Source organism: Periplaneta americana, chromosome 1, assembly GCF_040183065.1.
Source record: "Periplaneta americana isolate PAMFEO1 chromosome 1, P.americana_PAMFEO1_priV1, whole genome shotgun sequence".
NCBI classification, from domain to species: domain Eukaryota; kingdom Metazoa; phylum Arthropoda; class Insecta; order Blattodea; family Blattidae; genus Periplaneta; species Periplaneta americana.
Window position 1 is genome coordinate 22,239,834 of NC_091117.1, and position 20,363 is coordinate 22,260,196.

At 33.8% G+C, this 20,363-nt stretch overlaps 1 protein-coding gene across 1 annotated transcript in view; it reads right to left on the minus strand.

The window, feature by feature from the left end:
• Nucleotides 1-5,750: 5,750 nt before the first annotated feature.
• LOC138714936 (uncharacterized) overlaps nucleotides 5,751-20,363 on the minus strand; it is a 32,266-nt gene continuing 17,653 nt past the window's right edge. Inside the window, exon 3 of the mRNA XM_069847265.1 lies at nucleotides 5,751-11,739. Within this exon, the coding sequence (XP_069703366.1) occupies nucleotides 10,308-11,739 (1,432 nt within the window). The 3' untranslated portion in view covers nucleotides 5,751-10,307. The remainder of the gene's footprint in view (nucleotides 11,740-20,363) is intronic.

Sequence of the window (20,363 nt, forward strand, 5' to 3'; positions counted from 1 at the left end):
CAAGAACAAACTTAATTACTTGACACAAAATGGGTTAAGAAAAACTTATGGATAAATTAAAATAAAAAAATACAATTTCAGTTTTAACAATTCAACTCATACAAATACATATATATTTTGAACCAATATATATTCTTTAACAATTAAATTCCTAACGCTATTTTTTAATTTGCCGACACTAAAATTTTCCAAATATGAGTATTTTCCATTTATTTTATTATATAACCTTGGACCAAAGTAGGCACCATGGCTAAGAGCTGTGCTTGTGAAACACTTTGGTTCTTCTTCTCGTATAAAATCGGATCTTTTAGTTCCGTATTTATAATGGTACACTGAATTTATTGAGATTTTTATGTATGAAATTTAATAAAGCAATATAATAAATATGTTTAATTTTAAGAACATTAAAATCAGTGAAGAAAAGTTCGAATGAGTAATCAACTGGTTTATTAAGGCATGTTTTAATTATTCTTTCCTTAAGTATTAGTGGAGTGAGATTACAATTACAAGCATTTCCCCACCCTAAAATTTCATACTGGAGAATGGATTTAATTGAAGCTAAAGAAGTTATACGTAAAATATTAACTGGTAAAAATGACCGAAGTATAACAAAGAAATAAATTGTTTTACATAATCTGTTGCAAAGTAGGTAATATGTTTATTCCATCATTTCAATTTATTATAAATATTGTGACAAAATAGCAAAAAAAAATATTAGAGTGAGCCTTCAAACAAATTACCCTTAACTTTAACTGATTTTAATAAAATTATAAATGTATTGACAATTTCTTTCCAAATCTTGTAATTCTCAATTTTAGTTCTTGATGTAGGCCTATAACGATTCTTGAGTTGTTTCATGCGTACAAATGGGCGGATAGACAGACTGACTGAACACTATATCACCTTTCCTACCAAATTTTCAATTGCGTGAACGCAACTAAAAATTAGGTGTGCCATTTCATGTTAGACTCATAAAGTTGGCGACAGAAATTCAATTGTTTGTTCTTTGAAACAAAGGTTTAAGAACAACAAAAATTGTTTTATTTAACGACGTTCGCAACTGCCGAGGTTATACCAGCGTCATCGGTGTGCCGGAATTTTGTCCCGCAGGAGTTCTTTTACATGCCAGTAAATCTACTGACATGAGTCCGTCGCATTTAAGCACACTTAAATATCAACGACTTAGGTAGGAATCGAACCCGCAACCTCGGGCACAGAAGGCCAGCACTCTATCGATTGCGTCACCCAGGCCGACGGTTTGAGAACAATTAAAGAGCTCGATGCAAAAACCGATCAATTTCCATTTTTTTTTTTCAAAATCCACATGTACTATCCGTCTCTTCAGTTAAAAAGGATTTGAATGTTTCACTGATTTGCGTTAAAAAGAGACATGTCCGTCTGATTCTTGTTTCGAGATCTTTCTGCTATATGGAAGATAAGTTAATATTCTACTACTACTGGCCGTAGTATTTGTAGTAGTCAATACTACAGCTTTGGTTCCCAAGATCAGATAACTTACGTATAGTAATTATGACACATTACAGAATTTTAATGTTTGAAAATATTTGTAATATATGCATTGATTAATCACTCAACGGAACTCACCTGAGACTGAAATAGGTTTCGTAGATTTGGTTTCAAATAATAAATAAATGAAGTTTAAGCACGAGAAAGAAATCAGTTCTATTTTAGGACCAAAAATATTCAAGTCCATAATTAAAAAAACTTCTATGTGCGAAAGAGACCTAACAAGAATATTGATAACCTCATAAAATACCCACTAATTTCGTAAATTATCGTGTAATAACAATTTCAAATTAATGAACATTTAATTTTTGTCGAATGTTATTTTTATCTCCTGTAGAATTTTCATTTCTGGACTTGAACGGCTCTTGCGCCGAGATCTTCAGTTTTTGCCTATGCATATTTTTTCCCCAAAAAAGTTAATAATCAAGCCGCAAATTGAGCTCAAAATTATGAAAATCTTCGATTGAATACATACCCTTTACGTATTAGCAATTTTTTCACGAAATATGTACATTTCCCTTCCTTCTCGTAGACTGAAGGCAAAGAAAAATGTGTGACATAATCTTTTCGCTGTAAGAAAAATCCTAATATGAACAATAGCACGTGACTGAAGTGAGGCTTCATTGGCCACTGTTTTGCGCCATAGATTCTCAGTAAGTTCCCGCCTACTGTTGTACATTCTGTTTCATGTTAAACATTTCCCGTTACTCGTCAAGTAGGCCTAACCTCACTACTATGCATTCGTTTGCTTAGGAAACATTTATTTTATAATTACTGTAATTAAATTATTTTTAAGTCTTATGTCTTCACAATGGACAGTTGAGGATGCAGAAGCCATACTTCAGTACCACGTGCTTACGTGAACAACTACGAGCTCAAGTGGCGCCAGCTTGTTACAAGAACAGACTACCTCGGTATTACTGTTGGTATTCATCCGCGTTCATAGTACATAACAAAATATAAAAGTAGCTTTTCTTTTACATAGCGTTTTACATATGAGTGAAGTTAAATGTTTCATCGTATTTAACAACTAGAATTCAATGTTTTATTTTCAAATAATACAAGATTGTGGTTTCCAAATACGAACTATATTTTCCTGCGTCATGTGAGTGTTTCGACTGGGAGCCAATCACGGGTATGACAGCCACGTGCTTGTGTTTACATTAGGATTTTTCTTACAGCGAAAACAGTATACTTCGTATAATTAATACAGATTTTCGTTAAAACAAAAGAACTATGATATCAAAAAAAGTATTATACTTACCTTAGGCAGAACCTACACGGCAAATAACTCTGTCAGTATTAAAAAAAATACTGACTAATACTGGTCGTGTGTGGTCTGGAAAGATGGAATGACGGCCAGTTCTGAGGAGATTCAGATTTACATCAGTACTGCAGAGTGGTGTGGATACTGATAGTTATACTGACCGTGTAGAGGCGTATATCAGTATTTCCGTCAGCATCTCAAGAAGCAGCCATCAGTGGTGAAGCTCTTCAGACACTTAGCGTGCCCAAAAATTTTGAGTCCTTATACCTAGTAACAGCAGGTCTTTTGGAATTCGTGTTTTATTGTTAATAATAAGCAGCTGGGGAAAACTATGAGACAAAACTACTATTAAGTCATTACGTTAATAATTTTGCATAAACATATTATTACCACAAGCTCTTCAGAAAGACGCCAGAGAAACGTGATGTAATTTACAGCCAGATAAATATTGCTTTATACAGACGTGGACAAATTATTAACAAAATTGAAGATTTTTATTATATACTTTTACAAAATATGATTCTTCAATTCAGAATACAGTTGACATTTTTGGGCATTTACACGTTATTAAAAAAATGAAGATTTGTATTGTATATTTTCAAAATTTGACGCTTCAATTTGGACTACAGTTGATATTTCGGATATTTCCATATTATTAGCAAAACTGAAGATTTTTATAGTATATTTTTACTAAATCTGACTCTTCAATTTAGACTGCACTTCAGTTTTGCATATTTGCAAGTTATTAGCAAAATTGAAGGTTTTTATTATGTATTTTTACAAAATTTGACTCTTCAATTTAGACTACAGTTGACATATTTGAACATTTACAAATTATTAGCAACATTCAATATTTTCATTATATATTTTTTCAAAATTTGACTTTTCAATTTAGAATACAGTTGACATATCTGTATAGGCCTATTTCTATCTACTGTAATGATAGAAATATGCAAACTTGTCAACTGTAGTCTAAATTAAAAAGTCAAATTTTGCAAACAGAATTATCGTAAAAATCGTCAATTTTGTTAATAATTTGTCCACGTCTGTACTTGGAAACGTGTACCTACAATTTGACTTTTATTAAAATTGCAATTTTGATATTCATATTGGTCACTAACTGCATATACTTAGAGGGATAATTTTTATTGCTTTTTTTTAAGAGAGAAGTAAGTGTTGTTTTATATGATGAAAAAATATGTCCCTCTTTAGTATATCTAAAACCTGCCAACCCTGCCTACATGTAAAACAGTATCGAGCGAGTTCTTTCATGTACTGTCTGATAACAGCGTTGATGTAAACAATGAAATATAAAGGTGACAGTATAATGTATCATATCTATATAATATAGAATTTGAACTGGTAATGGAAATTATGGAAAAACGGCTAAACGGATTTTAATAAATGACTCCTCATTTTGAAGCTTAGAACTCCAAGTTTTTCAGAAAAATAGTAACTCTCAGTGAAGCGTTAGTTTTCCTACATAATTTTTATATTTTCCAAAATCCGTCTTTCGTCAGTTTTGAGAACTAATTTCAGAATAAAATAAAACATACACTAGCCTACAATAAACAATAGGCTATTACACGAAGGCCATGACCTGCAGGATTGCTGACATATTTAGAGCTCAAATTCAATTTGTTATTAAAAACTTTAAGGCTTACTAAAAATAATTTACAGGTCTGATTCTGCGGTGTGTAATTTTATGAGTACAGCTGTGTATTGTATATTAAAATCTACAAAATTTGAGATGGTTTGAGACATTATTACCATTAGATATTAAATATTATTATAATTAATGTCATGACACGACTATTTTTCATTAATTATACGTATTAATGCTATATTGATGATATGAAAGTGAAACTTTTGGGGTTATATACGTAGTTGTAGAGAATATATGAAATTAAATCTTCATTTCTATAATTTACTGAATGGCGGCTATGTAGTATATAACTACAAAACTTACGTAAGATAATAATATTGCTATTAAAAATGAAATATTTTTATAGTTATTAATCAAGTGGGGTTGGGTCTTTTTCATATACTTAATGGCGGTGTGGTGTAGATATTTATATGCGTCATTCTCTTCAGTATTGGTTCGAGAGAGCGCAAAAATTACAGTTTCTAAGGAAAAACCAAAAGGTATTATTTACTGATAAAATAAGAGACCTAGAAAATTACAGAAAATTTAAATTACAGTTCCTAAGAAAAAACCAAAAGGTATTATTTACTGATAAAATAAGAGACCTAGAAAATGTTGGAATCTCCCGATCATTTCAGCAAGATCTCTTAACAGGATGAGATGATTTTACCCTCTACATTTCAAGCTCTCCATGCAGCAGCTATGCCAAAATGCTATGTTTATTGTTCGAAAGCATAGCAAACCTGACATTTTTTTTAACTTTCGCATACAGTTCACAATGACCTGAATTAGCTATTATTTAGTCTCACATGAAAAACCTACTGATCGTTCTGACATTGTTATTTGCGTTTTTGCGTTGAAACTCAAAACCTGAAAGTGAATAGGTTCAAGAAAAAGTATTTGGCATAAAAACACATTCAGAGGGAGTACGTTTCATCGTTACGGAAGCAAATAACTTTCATAATGTCTGGTATTCTTCATTGAAAATAAATCTGAAAAATTCTTATTTGAACATCTAATTTACTTAGTTTGCAGCACTTGCTGTACAAGCTACTAGTAAAAATATAAACATAAGCGATAAGCTTTTGAATCTGTCTTGAAATGAGCTCCTTTTGCGAGCATCTCTTTGTCGGGTGGGTTATTGACGCATATTCAATCTATCAAGATATTAATCTAAATCTGTCCCACTTAACCGAACCAATTGTCCGTGAACTCACCTGTGATGCAGCACTTTCCTCGGGACCCACTTTTCAGCGTCTGTAAAGCGACCATGAATGGAAGTTTCTAGCCCTGAAGGAAGTAACTGGTTGCTTGGAGATAACAGGTCTTTTATTTCAAACAAAAGGTAGTGGATACAAATCTTACATTAGGTAAAGACTAGATTGAACACTAACATTCACTGTTCTGCTTTAAAAAATAAATACACTTCAGAGTTAATTAGTAAGCGATACAAGAATAAACAACAAACTTTCTTAACAGCGAAGTGGAACAACAGTAGGGTATGTAAATAAACACGTGAAATCTATAGACAGCGGATAACTTATTGACACAAATAATGCACTTCACTTTAAGTACTTAATTCAGCCTAGTTTGGTGAAAATGGCCTCGTTTTTCTTTATTATGTGTAAAGAAATATATTCACTTCTGTTAAGGTACCTGTGTTTTACTATAACACGTTATGAATCACTGGTAGTATAGTTGGAAACATAAAAACTTCCCTACGTTTGCAGAACTGTCTCTAGACATATTTCCCTCGAAATATTGCTATTACACTGAGAAAAAATATTCAATACTTTGGTTTTAAACAATTGCAGAGAAGTGACAATTGAGAACCTGTAGATACCAACGACTTTTTTCTACTCCATTTGTAAGAATCACGAGAAGCTCAGAAGCTGAGTATTGCACCATAATTTTTGCTGCATATCATAATGTCAAAAGGAGCATCTTCTTCGAACCTCTGGAAAAAGAACTAAGGAAGAGAATAGTGAAGTACTTTGTATGGAGTGTGGGATTTTATAGAGCAGAAATATGGACATTACGACGAAGTGAAGAGAAACGGCTAAAAGCATTTGAAATGTAGGCTATATATGGAGACGAATTGAGCTTGTGAAATGGACAGAGACAATAAGAAACGGTAGCTGTGTTGAAAAGAGTGGGTGAAAAGAAAATTATGCTGAAACTGATCATGAAGAGACAAAAGAACTGACTGGGTCACTGGCTGAGAAGAAACTGCCTAGTGAAGGATGGACTGGAAGGAACGGTGAACGAAAGAGTTCGGAGTAGAGGAAGATATTAGATGATTAACGACATTAAGTTATATCGATCATATGAGGAGACAAAGAGGATGGCAGGAAATAGGAAAGATTGGATTAAGTTGGATTTGCAGTGAAAGATCTGCCCTTGGGCAGAACACTACCAGCCAGCATTACGACATTTTCTTTAACTCAAAATATTTTGATCATATCTCAGTAACCAAGGCGTTCAAAACAAATAGGCCTAAAGCTTTTGTTTTTAGCTTTACGTCGTTAGGACATACAGGTTAGCAATTTCAAAGCGCTCGATTGCTAAATTTGTATTGGAAATATATTATATTGCACATCAACAGCATTTCGAGCACTCTGACACCATTCTAAAACAATTGGTACATCACTCAATAGGACTGCCATAGCATAGTGCAAGAAGTTACCATCGCACAGTCTCTATACGCCATCTATCCATTTTGTGAAAATGTGAGTTTTGGATTCTGTTTGAGATGGTTTAGCTTCACATAGTTAAAAAAAAAAGTGTTTAAGTTTCTAGTGGCTACAATAGATTAAGAAAATAATATGAAAAATTCAGTATAATGTTAAGAATGAATATGTCGACACCTAGTTCAAAAGGGAAGCAACTCAGAATTTAAAGTTTTGAGAAAACTAACTTTGAAAACTTCGTGTTGCTGTGAAAAATCCAATTAACATACTCTAATTTGAAACTTATAGTATATAAAAAATATCATTAACAGAATTTCGAGTAATTTCAACGATCCTTTAATTTTTCACAGCAACGTAAAACTTTAAAATTCAGTATTATGAAGGATGGGTAGAAGAGAGAAAAATTCTCTCCGGCACCGGGACTCGAACCCGGGTTTTCAGCTCTACGTCCTGACGCTTCATCCACTAAGCCGTACCGGGTTCCAGTTCCGATGCCGGATCGAATCCCTCTTAATTTAAGTTCTACATCTCTGTTTTCCTTTAGGCCAGTAGTGTCAGAGTTGTAAGCTCCAAAACCGGTTGTGGTGCTAGATCGGAGCTTGAACTTGCTTATGTTTGTGAAAACACCGGAGCACGCGACCAGTCTAGTGGAGCGCTCCGCTCCGTTTAGTCTCTGTCTGATAACGCTTCTTTAGGCGGCCTATTCTCATGCACAGAGTGACAGTGGCACAATGTCCAACACAATACAGAGGTGCACTCATTACGAGTGACTAAGTGGCCGGGATCCGATGGAATGAGCGCCGTCTTGAATCACTAAGTGATTACTTACGCGTATCATAAAGTAATATTTAAAATTCAGGTTTCTCAAAACTTTAAATTTTGAGTTGTTTCCCTTTTGAACTGGGTCGTCGATATGCGTCCTTTTCTCTAAGAACTATCAAAGGTTCAGAATCAGTATCGTGTACACACGTTCTCCCATAGTTACTACATTTGCTGATAGTGTTTGATGTACGAGTATTTAGTCGGAGTAGTTTCAGTAACAAATTAATATTTACCGTGTGAATATTAAAACTAAAATTTTACGTCCTAATTAACTCATATCTGAATAAATATTTTTATTACGTTAATAGAAACTTGCACATAGATGTGCTGCAGTACTTAAGAGATGTATACGAAGTTTGAGAACTGTATCTTTAACATTTTTTAGAAAAGAGATATATATTTGTAAAAATATTAAACAAAGACATACCGATTTAAAGTTTCTTACCTGACATTTAAATGGACGCGCGACCTATTTAAAGACAATTGAAGGCCGAAAAATACTCTTAACTATATACATCGATATGTTTTAATCTACAGAAGATGTCGATTTTTAAAACCAAAAAGCCGAAAACCTAATTTTAAGTCATCCACACTACACAGTTCCCTTGAAGTATGAAAAAAATGCGAATTTTAGAAAAAGTGATCACACAGACAGACAGACAGACGGAGGTACGGAGTACTACGACTATTAATAAATGTGTATCTATCAGTGATTCTGAAAACACATAATGTGTAGTTTTCGAAACCGGTTTTATTTCTACTTAATCACAAGATATTATTTTTTCTATGTTCAATGAGGAAGCAATGACCCTACTCAAAGTTTTCATAAATATAATAATTAATTCTGTTAGTCCTACGCATGAGCTTTAAATAAAAATAGAATCAGATTTTTAAAACTCGATGTGCATACTTGTTTTCAGGAACTTGACTGCTAAATCTTTTTTAGGAAGACCTTTTTTCATTTCTTGCTAAACCAATAATTTTCTCAAACATGTGTCGAAGACATTAAAGTGTGGGAAACCCAAATATCTTCTGTCTATGGGATGTATCGTAGCTGTTTTATTCACAGTTAAACAGCATTATGCTTAGTTATACTTAAATTGTCCACAGACTGTCATCATTTTCTTAGCCCTTAGGAATCTTGGAGAAATTATTGTGCGAAATAACGGGAACTAGTGGTGCATATCATATGTTAATACTATGAATATTTATAAGTAAATAAATTTAGAAATGGGGATAAAATAAGAAGAAATCTTAAATTTACGAAGATGCTTGTAATTTTCTGTTTTCATGGTAGGATAGGAAGCTTTTATTAGAGGTTGAACCTGTATGCTGTCGAACTATTACATTTAATTACCGGTATCTTTCTGGTTAGAGGTATTGAGAAAGCAAGATAAAAGACTTTAGTTTTCTTTTATATTGCAGCGAGTTCACAGAAATTTTACTTTGCTATTTGCTTGTATTTTATGTGCTAACTAAAATTTAACGCTGCTACACTTTTCTCTCATGAATCTATTATATAAAGAACTCCTTTTTTTTTCAAAGTTAATTTCAAGCTATTAATAACTGAAAAAAAAAAAGAATTTTCAAATAGAAAGCAACTTTCACAGTGAAATTAGACTATATATTTTTGTATCTTACACATTTATGTAGCTCAAGAAACAGATGGGTAGATGATATATAATTCTTACAAGATCAGATCGAAAATGTCGTTTTTTTGATAAACAAAACCAACGTTGTGATTATTTTTTTGCTAGACAGTTCTGTGGCTTTCCTCTCTCCATTTCATCAACACTCTCCATAATTCCCTTTCTCCTTATCTCCGTTTAAAAAAATGGGCACCTACTTGTGTTTGTGCAGCGCCGAATCGGCCATTCGTCGTAGTGGATATTATCCGCTATTGGTAGATGGCAGTGGTGGTGAATTCTACACGACACAGAGATCTACAGAGTCCGAGCCTCCCGGGACATGATGACTCAGGTAGATCTATGACGTACGGCAACCACCACCACAAGTGTAATATTCGGAATTGTTCACTGGATAGAAATGTGTGGTGCGACCGAGAGTGTAACTGACTTAGCCAAGTAGTGTCTACAATCGGCACGCAATTCACTTTATAATGGCAGCACAAAGAGCGCTTACAAATGCTTGTGGTCTTGTCCAATAACCATGAATACAATTACCACTATATCAAAATATGTCTTCGTCCTGTCCTGTAGATAACAGTGACAATGATTAAGTTTTGGTGTTGACAGCTGAACTATCCAAAGAATTATCTTTAGGTAAAGATACTTTATGGCCTAGTTAGTACCATTAACCAAGGCCCAATAACTGTTTAGTAAGGCTTTTATACTTTTTATATCCCCGCTCCATCATTTACATCCTCCAAACCTTCAAGAAAGCCTATATCATGTTCCTGGACTGGAACCTTCCTCTGATTGAACCACTGGTTCACCTGTTGATGACTTCCTTGAGTATTAGTATGCTGTGCTACTGGGTTCCCACTGAAATCACTGTTTGACTTCCCTGCATTGCTACTTCCAAGTGGGGTGGGATTCTTTCTAAAAGAGAATGCTCGGAAGGCTTTGTAATAAACATCGTCAGGACTAGGACGTGAGAAGGTACCTTCCACTCCGGTACTCTGCCCTGTCTCTCTGTTAGGCCGGTTTGAAAGCGGAGGAATCGTAATGCTCGGAAGTACATAATCAGACCTCTCGGTGGAGTATCTTGAATCTTGTTCTTCCCCAAAATTATTTCTGTGGCTTCCTGCTGAATTCTGAAACTTCTGTCTACTTCCAAAATTCTGGTTCTGGAATGAGGTACTTTGTCCAAAATTCTGGTTATAGTACTTCAGATATTCGTCAGTATATGAATTTTGAAAATCTTGTACATTTCCAAAATTCCTGTTGTTCTTAAATTCTTGACCGCTTGATGAACCCTGAAAATTTTTCACGTTCCCGAAGTTGCGATTGTTGAACTTAAAACTTTGTCCGTTTGATGAACCTCTACTAAACTCGTGTCCGCTCCCAAAGTTCAAGTTATGAGTCTTTAATTCTTGCTCACTTTGTGAATTCTGAAACTCGAGTCCTTCTCCAAAGTTCTGATTGCTGAATCTCGTACCTTGTCTGACACCCGTATTCTGTCGACCCTTTACAGAGGTAGATAACCCACCACCGAAACGTTGATTGTTCACTCTAAAGTCTTGCCCAGTACCATGTTGCAAATCTTGCCTTGCAGAATGTTGGGTGTCGATGAACTCATCTGGCAGTGTGGAGTATCCTTGCACGTGGCTTCCAACCGCGGCACTGTCATCATACTGCTGAGAGTTCCTGTTGATGTGATCTCCATGATTCCAGTCTCTATAATCCCTGTTCCTTTGCGCGTAGTAATCTATAGCATGAATCTCGTTCTCGAAAGGACGGGATTCGTTGCTGGCTTCTTCATCCTCACGACTGTCTTCATAAGACGGTGCAGGCGGTCTGTATGAGCCTCTGTACCTTCGCCGAGGGCGTCGCTGAGGCGTCCAGTTGCGGTAGTTCCTAGCATAGTTGTACATGCCGTAACTTTTACCTCCTGCAAAAGGAGTCCTGCGCCCTACCTTTCGCAGGTACCGCTTTCTGCCGCGCCATCTCCGACCGCGTCCTTTTTGGCCCTTAGTGCGCCGACGTTTTTTGGGTTTGTGGTGGTGGTGATCCTCCCCATAGCCGTAGTCCTTGGCGTAGTGCTCAGTCGTGTGGTATTTGTGCACCACTTTGATGCGCTGCGGTGTGTGGATCACCAACCTCGAGCTGCGAACATAGTACCAAATATGAAAGTGATGTAGGTGCCATTTTCGCATTGTACGTTTTATACGAAAGTTAGGCCTAATATGCTGCAAATGTTATTATTTCTTATACAGTTTTTAGAAATAATTCATTCATTCATTCATAGTTTTCCTAAAAAGTTAACAGAGTAAAGAATTTGTAAAATATGTTGCGTTTTATTTGTATTGAGTTTGAGTCCGATTGCCTGAAACCAATTGGATACTTTAAAGTAGAAGGGTGCAAAGTGCCAAAATGAAACATTGGAGATAAGATAAAAAATGTAGCTATAAGAATAATTGTACACATATTTGTGTCATATTTTTTTTTACTGATAGAAAACAGCAATAGTACAGTGTTTACTCATTAATAATAGCGGTATGTAAAGACATTATTTCTCCATATTTAATTATATAACACAGATTGTGAAAAGGGTTAAGTAATGGGTACAGTTGCAGTAGAATGGTGCAAAGTCCAATACCTATTTTTTCCTATTCTGGAGCAATTTTTACTCACAGATCTGCCTGTAGAACTGCCTATGCTCCTCATTTGTAAGATAGGGAGTCATTGCTAGTAGATCCCCCTTCTTTTCTTCAGTAATTTCCCTATTTTATGCTTTAACTTGAAACAATGCTGACTGCACATCTTTCATGTTTTTTTTTTTTTTTTTTTTCCTTTTTAAGCACTTTAATGGTATGCACTGCTTCATTATCATGGGACTATTTCACAGAAACACTACCTGCTTTACTAACATCATACTGAATGCAACATGCCTTAGAAATATTCAAGTTCTTGATGGAAATTTGTTGATCAGCAACATCTTGCATATTAAGGAAATATGACTCTAGCATCGAAACGGTCTGAAATGGTTTTACAACTTTAGAGTCTTGTACGATTTTAAGCAGGTCACTAGGAATGAAGGCTTTTGTCGCTTTCTGTTGTTTTTCAATCAAAGCGAAATCAGAATCACATTGCAAGAAACTGTGGCCGCTGAGAAGGAAACGTTGTTCTATGTGCTCAAATAAACCAATGGCAACTAAAAAGAAACACATGAAAACCATTACACGATTTTTGTTTTCAGCTGCACAGTTATCAGATTCTTCTTGTTTGTTATGTCCATATTCTTCAGTTTTAGTACACACGAGGCAATCTCATTGGCACCTCTACTCTCGATGCTATCATCCCACATACACATGTAAGACTGCATTGTGTCACATACACAAACTCCAAAGTTATAACGTGAAAGCTGACATCTGTAAAACATTTCGCTGTGTGTAAGTTAGAGCACAGACATGACCTGTTGAAGATCCATTGCATTCTATGATGCAGCTCAATAGGGCGCTTACCGTCTGAAACTGCATGGTGCTGGCAACGTAACATCTAAATATCTCGCTTAAGAAACACAAGTGGATGTAGCTCTTTCATACATCATCCTCCTAGGCACATTGCACTTTTCTGCATAATAATTTCGTTTTTTATGATTTTGGTACTTTGCACCTTTTTACTTTAAAGTATCCAATTGGAGACATCATTAAAATAATAACTCGTCAGAACTTGTTTTCAGCACGTGGTGGCGGTGTTTCACAGCGTTGTAAAGTTGTTCTTTCATGAATTACTTTACGATATCCTTACAAATGAAGCTCGTGTGCCGTAATTGTTCCATGCAAACCCCGCAGCTATAAGCGATTGAAGATCCTGTTCTCTTACATGCATCGATGCTATAATTAACTGCTATCTACTTTCCTCCAATAGCTTATGGCAAGAAGGTTCACTTATTGTGTTCAATTAGTACGGACCGTATTCCGGCCCAGATTAGATTATTTTGACGTGATGTTATATTTGGTGCGTGCCACAGGTATATACTATCAGGGAACTCTTGCATCTTGTTTGTTCTCCAATTGATGTTCTATTCGTGAATCAAAACTGTTCACCTCAGACTCTTCACTATGCATTATAGTGATAGGACTGATATTACGATGACTTTTCCTTCAATTTACAGTAATTTCTAGTAGCCTATAAGAAATTAAAATTATATTTTAGCCTATGCGAGAGTAGAGAAGTTTAGCTTCGAGGGTGATAATTTCCAAGAGCGCATAATTTCGTTTACTCTTGTGTGCTATACAATATTTTATCCATTACTGGTATCTAAATTTCATTATTGGTACCTAAATTAAATTTTAAATTATAGGCTTTTTCTTTGTAATGTGTTGTTTGTGAAGAAGATATAAATGAATTAATGTATGTATGAATTTTATGATCGCTAATGTGTTGGTTGTCATGGAGGTAAAGATTTAATTCACTGATGTGCCACTGTTTAGATCCTAACTATAGATAAAATTGTTTATGCACTTATTTAATTGATTTATATTTACTGACAGAGTTTAGTTCATAAGGCCTTTCTTTTCACTCAACGAGTATAAAAATACAAAACATATTTTATAGCAAAATAATAATAATAATAATTATTATTATTATTATTATTATTATTATTATTATTATTATTATTTTATTATTATTATTTTAGGAGAAAATCCACAAACGATTAGGGAAAACACGGGAATTTTACTGGAAGCAAGTAAAGAGATACGTTTAGAAGTAAATCCCGAAAAGACAAAGTGTATGATTATGTCTCGTGACGAGAATATTGTACGAAATGGAAATATAAAAATTGGAAATTTATCTTTTGAAGAGGTGGAGATGTTCAAATATCTTGGAGTAACAGTAACAAATATAAATGATACTCGGGAGGAAATTAAACGCAGAATAAATATGGGAAATGCCTGTTATTATTAGGTCGAGAAGCTTTTATCATCCAGTCTGCTGTCAAAAAGTCTGAAAGTTAGAATTTATAAAACAATTATATTATCGGTTGTTCTTTATGGTTGTGAAACTTGGACTCTCACTTTGAGAGAGGAACATAGGTTAAGGGTATTTGAGAATAAGGTGCTTAGGAAAATATTTGGGGCTAAGAGGGATGAAGTTACAGGAGAATGGAGAAAGTTAAACAACACAGAACTGCACGCATTGTATTCTTCACCTGACATAATTAGGATCATTAAATCCAGACGTTTGAGATGGGCAGGGCATGTAGCACGTATGGGCGAATCCAGAAATACATATAGAGTGTTAGTTGGGAGGCCGGAGGGAAAAAGACCTTTAGGGAGGCCGAGACGTAGATGGGAAGATAATATTAAAATGGATTTGAGGGAGGTGGGATATGATGATAGAGGATGGATTAATCTTGCTCAGGGTAGGGACCAATGGCGGGCTTATGTGAGGGCGGCAATGAACCTCCGGGTTCCTTATTAGCCAGTAAGTAAGTAATTGTATACTTTACATCCGTGTATAATTACTTCTTTATTCATATATATTTTAATTATTATTTACTAACTTTTATTTATATACGCCATTGCCTAGCTTTTTTTTTTTTGCATGCAGACATTTTTATGTGGGCTACTTATCACTTTTCTTGATTATTTATGTGAATGTCCTTAATTCACTACTTATTCATCTGCTTTCTTGTTATATATTTTTATGTAATTACATGTTCATTTAGGTATGTATGTAGGTATTTATGTATTTACCGGTATTTGCATATTTTTTTATTTTTCACGTAATCCTTTCTATCTATCTATCTATCTATCTATCTATCTATCTATCTATCTATCTATCTATCTATCTATCTATCTATCTATCTATCTATCTGTCTGTCTGTCTGTCTGTCTGTCTGTCTGTCTGTCTGTCTGTCTGTCTGTCTGTCTGTCTGTCTGTCTGTCTGTCTGTCTGTCTGTCTGTCTGTCTGTCTGTCTACCTACCTACCTACCTACCTACCTACCTACGTACCTACCTATCTATCTATCTATCTATCTATCTATCTATCTATCTATCTATCTATCTATCTATCTATCTATCTATCTATCTATCTATCTATCTATCTATCTATCTAAATCTAATCTTATCTATCTTATCTAACTATCTATCTTTATCTATCTATCTATCTATCTATCTATCTATCTATCTATCTATCTATCTATCTATCTATCTATCTATCTATCTATCTATCTATCTATCTATCTATCTATCTATCTATCTATCTATCTATCTATCTATCTATCTATCTATCTATCTATCTATCTATCTATCTATCTAAATTTTTAACATGCTTTTATTTAATTGTTCATTTATAAATTTGCGTGCTTATTTTCATCCTTCTTAATTTATATATAATACATACAAATATAATATATAATATAATGTTAATTTAATGATTACTGAATCACTGTTTTATTTGCCGTGATTCTGAACACGAGCATCGGTAGTGAGCGTCGTCCGAGCGAGTGGAAATGTAAAGACGATTGACTTCAGGCAGTCATATGACGTCTAGACTTCAGAGAGTACGCAGGAGAATGGGGGCTAGCCGTGCCGTACTTGTGTAAGTAGAGAAATCATTGTTTTATTATTGCTAACAATAGTGTAATCTACCAAGTGCATGTATCTGAGGTTCTTTAATTTGTTAGAAGGCGTACGTACACAACTAGCTCCCAATTTATATTAACATAGCCGTATTTATTAAAGGCTAAAAGCAAACGACTGAAAGAGTAGAGCAACTAGCAAATGATAAAACCTATATTTCTTTGTTTTTCCGTGGAGAGAAAAGAAATATTGTGGTAAGATGAACATTGATAAAGGATAATTTCGAAAATAATATAAGCAAGGAATCAAACTTACAGCCCAGATGAAGTTCGTAGATTCTGCCCACTTCCATCACGTTGAATACAACAGGAGTAAACATTGAATCATTTCACATAATAAAAGATTGTCTGTTGTCTTATATCAGTAGCGGGTTTTTTATATTAGTAATACATAGTGTTTTTTTTTTTTTTTTCGTTCAAGTAACTCAAATGATATTGAAATTATGAAATACACATTTAGAACTATTATCTTCCTCATTCATTCAAGTTTTCTTCCCAAGGGCAGGTATTCCACTGCTAAACCAGCATTCTCCAATCTTTCCTATTTTCTCCCTTCTTTTTACTCTTCGCATATGATCCATAATACAATATCTTTACTTACTTAATGTTAAGTACATAATTATTGCATAGCTTTCGTCTCATATGAAATGAATCTCAGGTTAGTATTATAAGTATTACAAGTAATTATTACAATTTTTTATTGCAAGCAAAAATTACATACAATAACGAAGACTTTACAATACTATTGTAATACTCGTATATTAATATTCTTCAAAATTCGAAATTGATTACAAATCTCATAGTCAAATAGTCTACATATTACAAATTATTGTATAAATGCAAGGTACCTGGGTCACACCCGAAAAAGCAAGATGCTTGAGGTCGGGTGTGACCAATAATGAAAACTGGATAGAAGAAAAAATAATAATAAAATAATAATAATAAATAAAATAATAATAGTAATAACGATAATAATAATGATAATAATAATAATCTGATTAAAACTGTTAAATGTAATTACACAAAGTTTAAAAAGAATAAGGAAAAAAAAAAAACAAAAACAAACAAACGAAACGGTACCATAGCCTACACATAAACATACTAAGTTAAGAATACAACATTGTTAAAGTGACAGAAAAAAATAAAGAATAGAAATTACATGATTATAATTTTAGAAATAGTTCAAGCACTTGTTTTTTGAATAATGTATAGTTTAATAATTTTAATATAGGATTCCTCATTATAAAATCATTATATAATCTTGGACCGTAATTAGAACTGTGCCTTAGACCTGCTTCAGTCTTACATTTTCGTTCAATGAGGGGGAGCGAAATATTGTATCTTCTTGTGTTGTGGCCATGATCGGATGATATGAATTTAGCTTGATATTTATGGTAGTGATTCCAGTTATTGTCGTTAAAAATGAAGGAATAAGATTTTCTTGTGCATTTGTAAATAAATAATGACTAATTTTTATTACGCGATGAAGATTTCTGACATTTCTTCACCAGTTTGTTAATATCCGGTACTGTTGATTTTAATTTCTGGCATGACTTGGTTAAGTCAAACACAAAATAAACGTATTACAAATGAACACAGTTCAAGAAAAGTCTCATATGATAGATCTGTATAATTTAATCCCTACCTTATCTGCAGACTTAATGTATTTTTTTCACTTGCATTAATTCTGAATGTAGAAGCTCCGAAGATTCTGCTGGGTTTACTGAAAGAGCATCGTTGAGGAGGTATATTTTTTCCTCCGTGAATTTAAGACGTCTAAGATTTAAATAGAGAGGAAATATTAAGAAAGTTATGAAATCCAGAAGACTACATGAATATTTATGGGACTAAAGATCAGAATGGAAATAGTACATTATGCAACGAGCCTATAATGGTAGTAATTAAGACGCGAGTATGTTTATGAAACGAGCGCAAGCGAATTTCATAATTTTCATACGAGCGTCTTAATTACCATTATAGGCAAGTTTCATACGACTTTTTATGCTCGACCATATTTCTAACTTGAAATTATTCATAAGTATTCATGTTATTCTTATGTGACTGGAGAGAGGAACTGACCTTGTGCAATTTCCTAAATTGTGAGATGTGCGCAGACGCGAAAGTATTGATTTTTTCCTAGGAACAAATGTCATTGACCTTGATGTAATCTAAAGAGTAAAATGAACATTAATCTTGATATAACCTGGAAATTGACTTAGACACTGAAAAACGAGATGACAAAATTGAATTTATTTGAATATTATTTACAATTAACGCTAATTATTATAGTAACAGAACATAACCTTCTGCGACAGTATTGGATTTTCAGCCTTCGTTTCGCTAGTTGTCTTTCGATTGCATATCCGAGAATAATCGAAAACCTGAACTTTAATGATTAGGTGTACATTTCGGCATGGTCGAGAATAAAAGAAATTAAAAGACAATCGCTAAAAAGTGGAAAAGTCTTTAAGGAGACACTATGGTGAAATAATGGTGAAAAATTAAGAAAATTCTCTTAAATATTTATTGTGACTCTCTATTTAGACCGAGCTCAAAGAGCTAATTAATTTATGTTTCCTTGACTATTTTGAAGCTTTTGACCTAATATAAACTAAAAATTGTGAAAATTGTGACGCAAGGAGCCTTTTTAGTGACGTCAATATAAAATACATTTAAAAAATGTAATTTCAAAACTATTAGCCCTAATGGCACTAAATTTTGTACAGGTGATTGTATTGTTGGCATGTTTATGTAGTTTAAAATTCATAAATTTTGGATGATAATTGTAAAAGATTTAAAACTCACATAAGTGTCCCCTTAAAAGTAAAAAAGTAAATTTTAAAAAATCTCTCCAACTATACTTCGTTTCATAATGTCTGACAGCAGAAGTAAACATTTCCGACAGAGGAGGAGAGAAGTATAATTGCTATTCAACCAATGGCAAAGGTCTTATTCCACGCTTGTCTTGAAATTGGGCGGTCTGAAGCGTTCTACCTCCGCCCAACTTCAAGACAAGCGTGGAACGAAACCTCTACTATTTCAGGCATGTCAATTGATGCCCACAGGAACAAGCGCGCGCTTTAGAGCTCAGGAGAGCATCAGCGCTTTACAGCGGCAAGGAAAGAGACAGGTATATGCCGCTTGGTTGAGCTATATACAGGGATGGCCAACACTGATTCAATAGATAAAGGGAAGAGAACTTATTAAAACTGTATCCATATTAATTTTTATATTTGTCTGAGAAGTATAAGTGCATTATAAGGATGTAAGTTTTAACTTTAAAGCTCATTTTTCACAAGTTTGATTTTTTTATTCAAAAGAAATATTTTCTCAACTTTGTTTTATAGAAAAGTGAAATTTTCAGATATAGGCCTATTTATTTAGTAGTCTTACAGAATGTTTTCGTAAGTCTAATATACCATAAATACGTATTACTGAAGATAGTGTATTGAAAATTTTGAAAATATTCGCATGCAAATTGTTTGTAAGGAAATGAATTAACAAAGCAACTACTGTTACATCATAAGCAAAAGATATGTGCCCATGTGTTGTAAAAATGTCAGCTCTGTAGCTTCAGCAGATTTCGAGAAAATAATTTAATATTCTGATGATAGGAAGTTGCTCACAAATATCACCTTAAGAGCATAATGCGATAAGAGTTTTGTTATGGAATATTAGTTACACTTAAAACATATACAGCACCTAGGTAACTTTGCTTTGTACTGTAATATTGTTTTGATTAGTTTATTGATTACTTTTATAAGACTAAAAGTACCATCATTATCAATTCCAACTTACCATGTCATACTCAGTCTCTTTTTGGGGATATCACTTTCTTTATGAAATATGTGTTTCATTCATTTAGTACAGTATAGTCATACTACTATGGAATTTAAGTGAATATTCCTTCTTTACTCTTGATTAAGTTATTAACCTTTAAAACCCAACTGCAATATTAAGAAATTGGTATTAGTACTTCTGTTTTACAGACAATATAGAAAATATCAAACAGAAAGAAGCCATATAAAAATAACGACATAAAATTTCATGTTCCGCTTGAAGTTTTTGCACCACTGTTTTCTTAATCCAACAGGCTGCTTATTTATATACACAACCCTTCCTCTTTCCATGGTTTGCGCT